This window comes from Salvelinus sp. IW2-2015, unplaced genomic scaffold (assembly GCF_002910315.2).
Source record: "Salvelinus sp. IW2-2015 unplaced genomic scaffold, ASM291031v2 Un_scaffold1275, whole genome shotgun sequence".
Lineage (NCBI taxonomy): Eukaryota > Metazoa > Chordata > Actinopteri > Salmoniformes > Salmonidae > Salvelinus > Salvelinus sp. IW2-2015.
Genome location: NW_019942812.1, coordinates 217,859 through 223,178, shown reverse-complemented (window position 1 = coordinate 223,178; position 5,320 = coordinate 217,859). Strand labels below are relative to the sequence as shown.

General features: G+C 45.6%; 1 protein-coding gene across 1 annotated transcript; it reads left to right on the top strand.

Annotated features, from left to right (window-relative positions):
* Positions 1-1,231: 1,231 nt before the first annotated feature.
* On the top strand, positions 1,232-4,292 carry LOC112070284 (A-type voltage-gated potassium channel KCND3-like). Its single transcript, XM_024137708.2, has 2 exons — positions 1,232-1,770; positions 2,974-4,292. The coding sequence occupies exon 2, from the start codon at positions 3,081-3,083 to the stop codon at positions 4,185-4,187; it is 1,107 nt and encodes a 368-aa protein (XP_023993476.1). The 5' UTR covers positions 1,232-1,770; positions 2,974-3,080; the 3' UTR covers positions 4,188-4,292.
* Positions 4,293-5,320: the final 1,028 nt, after the last annotated feature.

Sequence of the window (5,320 nt, the reverse complement as noted above, 5' to 3'; positions counted from 1 at the left end):
CAAATCAACATGGTCGTGTCAACATAGCTGCTATTGTTTAAAACCTTTTTCTTTATAAATGTTGAAGTAAACTTTTCTATAACCCCATATCACACACTCACAACCTGAAAACATAACGTGTGTACATTTACGTTCTCAAATATCACTTTCATGTGTTTCCCGCGTAGCTTTAGAATCCATGTTCATGTGGGTCAAACAAAAACACCCTAATTGGTTGACAAATAGTGCCTCACACAATGCAGGAACCAGACCAAATAGTGCCTCACACAATGCAGGAACCAGACCAAATAGTGCCTCACACAATGCAGGAACCCAAATAGTGCCTCACACAATGCAGAACCAGACCAAATAGTGCCTCACACAATGCAGAACAGACCAAATAGTGATTATTATCTAGGCTAAATCAAGTGTTAATCAAACGTTATGCTGCTGTGGCAGTACTATTGATATTTAAACTAGGTAGCTAGCTACACACACTCGACCTGTGAAAGCGTCTTTCAAGCCATGCATGTTTGGATACCGAGCGCGCGCAATCTCTGTAAAGTGGAGACTGGGAAAACATGCACAACCGAGCTCCATACAGGGCAGATCAACAGGCGCAACCAACGGACGGGGTGGGGGGTGGCGAACTTCACGACGACTTGCAGGCAGTGGGTTCTGAGCAAGAATTCGGAACCCTTTAGAGACGATGGGCAAAGGGGCATGTAGAGGGCTATCTGTGCACGTGCCTGCTCTATATGTCAACCCTATGATTGTTATTCTCAGGAGAGAATATGCCCCTGAAAATAGCTAATTAATGGCCTTGTATTATCAGGTGTAATGAGGTCCAGACATTTATTTATGTTTCAAATGTTCCCTTGGTACTTCCATATATTTGTGTTGTTTAACAGTTCACTGCGTCATTGGAAGAAAGGCAATTATTACAAAGCCCATAGTGTGAGACTTGATTTCAGTAGCCTAGCCTATAGTATTCCCTCATCTATAGCCGTTTGATAGGTGGAAATAAAAACAAAAAGAGTGATACAACCAGAGCACATTTGAAAAACGAAACAAGTGGAAGAGGATGAAGATCAAATCATTTAAATGTTCTCTTTTTTCATCCGTGAAATTGTTAACCCTGTCCTTCTTGATGCCTCGTTCTGAGTCCCAAGGCTATTGGTTTCCTGCCGCGCTTTTAGTAAAAAGCGGACACTGCTGCGAAGCGTTTCTCTCTTCCCGCTGTCCTCGGCTGAACACCGAGGCAAACCGACAATTTAACCGCTAGAACGAGCAGTCGGGGAAATAAATAGGAGAGAGAGAGAGAGAGAGAGAGAGAGAGAGAGAGAGAGAGAGAGAGATGAAGCAAGACCGAGAGAGAGAGAGAAGCAGATAGGGGGCGTTTATTAGAGTGAGATAACGGAGAAAGATAATCCTACTCCTGTCCAGCACTCTAAAATGTGCTAGAAGGAGAGCGATCCTCAGTGTAGCTAACCGCTTCCCACAGCAGAGGCGGTGGAGCGAAAGCCTTGCGTCGGAGTAGTGGGATTATCCCCTCTTTCTCGCAATGGAAACGGAATGAAAAACGTTGGACAGTTGTTTTAAACTCCAGTGCTTTCGCTTACAATTCTTGCCAAATCGCATCCTGCTATGTTATTCTCCTTTTATTTCCACTTCATATGTGGATTCGGAGGGACAATCTAAAAGGGAACCAACCTACGGCTCAACAYCTGCTCTACAAGTAGTTAGCCCCAGGAAAAGCTCTTATTTTTGTGGATGTAGAAATGTGCATGGGTAAGTGTATTGTATTACCATGAACAGAAACCTAAATGATTGATGTTTATGTAAGAATTGGTTTGGTTTGCTTCAGCAAGGCAGCATATGTATTCTCATAACACTAATGCAGCCAAATGACTGTAAAAGCTTTCGGTTTTGAGAGAACTGACAAAGTCGTAGGGTATTTTATAGGGCTTGGTTATTTTTGCCTATATAGATGGATACATTTTTTTCAAACTGAGAAATTGAGGGGCAAATACAATAATGTCAGTAGAATCTAAATTCGAGATGACAAGGTAGCCATTTATTTAGCCACTGGTTATTCCTCCAAAGGAAACAACGGCTTGCACACCCTTTGGAAATGTTCTGTTAGTTTTGACTCAACAGGTACTGAACAACTTGACTGCCAGTCCGCGGGCTGCGCCTCGGAGCCGTCTTTAACAACGGGTTCTACTAGAATTTAGGCCACTGAATTAGAACTACGCACTGTTTTTTTGAAACTGTAGGCTATGTCTTGGTCTGCCAAGCTGTGAAGGAGAAAATATGATTTGTTATGAATGGGAAACCTCCCATGACTTGGAAAGAGCGAGCAGGAAAATCCTGAACAATCCTATCTGGCTATTATATTTGTATCGTGCACAGAAGAGCAAACCCTGTAACCCAATAGAGGGATAAAAATACATGKTATTTCCATTTCTTATATTACATCAGAGTAATTATGGGGAATGGATCTTTAAAAGATATTGCAATATGCCTTAGGCTTAAATTACACGTATCATGATCAGATTAAGATACTGTAGGGTTATGCCTATTGGAAGTAATGCACTCTTTCCAGCTAGTTGCTGTCTATTACATGGAATTGTGGTTTCGTATAATTAAGTTGGTATGCATATTTTCTATGTTTTACATTTATACTACCCTACTATTTCACCTTGACACTACTTTGTTAATTTACATTTTAAAAACAATTTCGTTTTTTAATCATAATGCATCCATTTCTCTCTCTCTCTCTCTCTCACTCTCTCCCTCTCTATCTTACACTCACTACTCTCGCCATCATCTTCCTCTCCCGCCTCTCCCGCTTCTCCCACCTCACCCTCTCTCTTCCCCCACTCTCTCTCATCCCTCTCCCCCTCTGTCTCCCCCCTCCCATCTTTCCTGCTGTCTCCCCCAACCCCCGCTGTCACCACCTTTCCCCTCTCTCTCACCCCTCCCCCACAGTCTTCCCCCACCCCTGCCTCTCTCCAGATGGTGAGTGAGCTGAAGCCAAGCTGGTTGTGAAGGTGCTGGTGGACGTGTCCCTGTCCTCGCCCCAAGCCAGACTCACCATGGCGTCGGGAGTAGCGGCGTGGCTGCCCTTCGCCCGCGCTGCTGCTATTGGCTGGATGCCCGTGGCKAACATGCCAATGCCCATCGCCCCCACCGAGAAGAACAAACGCGCAGACGAGCTCATCGTCCTCAATGTTAGTGGACGTCGCTTTGAAACCTGGAGGAATACGCTAGATAGATATCCTGACACCTTACTGGGCAGTTCAGAGAAAGAGTTTTTCTACAATGAGGAGACCAAAGAGTACTTTTTTGACCGAGACGCGGACGTGTTCCGTGCTGTTCTCAACTTCTATCGCACGGGCAAGCTGCATTACCCCCGCTCCGAGTGCATCACGTCCTACGACGAAGAGCTGTCCTTCTTTGGGATCATTCCTGAGATCATCGGAGACTGCTGCTACGAAGAGTACAAGGACCGTAGGCGTGAGAACCAAGAGAGACTGATGGACGATGACGAGGACAAGAAAGATGCCAAGCTTCCCAATATGACGTTCAGAGAGACCATGTGGAGGGCCTTCGAGAACCCTCACACCTCCACCATGGCCCTGGTGTTCTACTACGTCACCGGCTTCTTCATCGCCATCTCAGTCCTCACCAACGTGGTGGAGACCGTGCCTTGCGGTGCCACCCCTAACACCAAAGAGGTGACGTGCGGCGATCGCTACACAGTAGCCTTCTTCTGCATGGACACGGCCTGCGTCCTCATCTTCACAGTAGAGTACCTCATGAGACTGTTTGCTGCGCCAAGCCGCTACCGCTTCATGCGCAGCGTGATGAGCATCATCGACGTGGTAGCCATCTTGCCCTACTACATTGGCTTGGTGATGACAGACAACGAGGATGTGAGCGGGGCCTTCGTGACGCTCCGGGTCTTCCGGGTCTTCCGTATCTTCAAGTTCTCCCGCCACTCTCAAGGGCTGCGCATCCTGGGGTACACGCTGAAGAGCTGCGCCTCAGAGCTGGGCTTCCTCCTCTTCTCCCTCACCATGGCCATTATCATCTTCGCTACCGTTATGTTCTACGCCGAGAAAGGTTCCACGTCGAGCAAGTTCACCAGCATCCCAGCCTCATTCTGGTACACCATCGTTACTATGACGACACTTGGGTAAGGGGAGAAACATCTGTTTTTGTGCGTGTGCGTGTTGTCTGTTTATCTTTCTGTTTTGCTAGTCTGACGACTGTTCACTACACCTTCTATGTGTGCTCTTTATCTGTGCTGGAAATGGATGGATTTCACCTAGACAACACAAAGCAGGCAGGGGTAATACGTCCTGTCTGTCCATGCCATGGTAGTAACGTCACTGCCATGAATACAGGGGAATCTTGTACCTCATGATGGATCCAGAACAAAGGCACAAAGGCACACTGTCATACTGTTCCAAATGTTGTCCTCTGTGTATCTCCTCATCGAACACTAGGGCAGAGAGAGTAGCAGTGGAGATGTCCTGTTCTTTTACAGTAATGCCTCTGCCAACGCTACTGTCTGCTCTTTACACACTACCTGTGGGAGAGAACCCAGAGGACTGCTGAGGGGAGAGAGAGGGGGGAGGAGTGAGGGAAAGAGGGAGGAAGGATATCAGAGAAAGAGAGAGAGGGAGGGATAGAGATTAGAGATAGAAGGAGAGAGAGATTGATATTGAAGTGGATGGAAAAAGTGGAAAAGGTACAGTAGAGTAGAGTTGGGCGATATTACAATAGCATCGTCTATCAATGATGATTGACAGCCATCGTCGATGGTGACGACATCGTGATGTGCACTTGACTGGCACTGCGCATTATGGCAGCGCACAAGTGACATTCTGAGTAATAAGCCTATTCCTATTTGCTGTAGCCTATTTCAATAAATATGTTATATACACAACGCAAGAGAGGAATGGAGGCCAGACAGAGCGGAGCATTTCACCAAATCAGCACAAAATGTCCAGTCAGAAAATCTTGTTAATCTCTSTCTGTCAGATGCATGGGCCTTGGGCTGTAGCTTGAACCTATTGTTTTGTTTTTATTATGGACACTGTTTAACTATCTTGTGTCTAGCTGTTCAAAAYAACMTAGCCTACAGTYCATCGTAAAGTATTCAGACKCCTTCACTTTTTTCACATTTTGTTATGTTACAGCCTTATTCTATAATTGATTAAATTGTTTTTTCCCCTCATCAATCTACACACAGTACCCCATAATGACAAAGAAAAAACAGGTTTTTAGAAATGTTTGCAAATGTATTCAAATGAAAAACTGCAATATT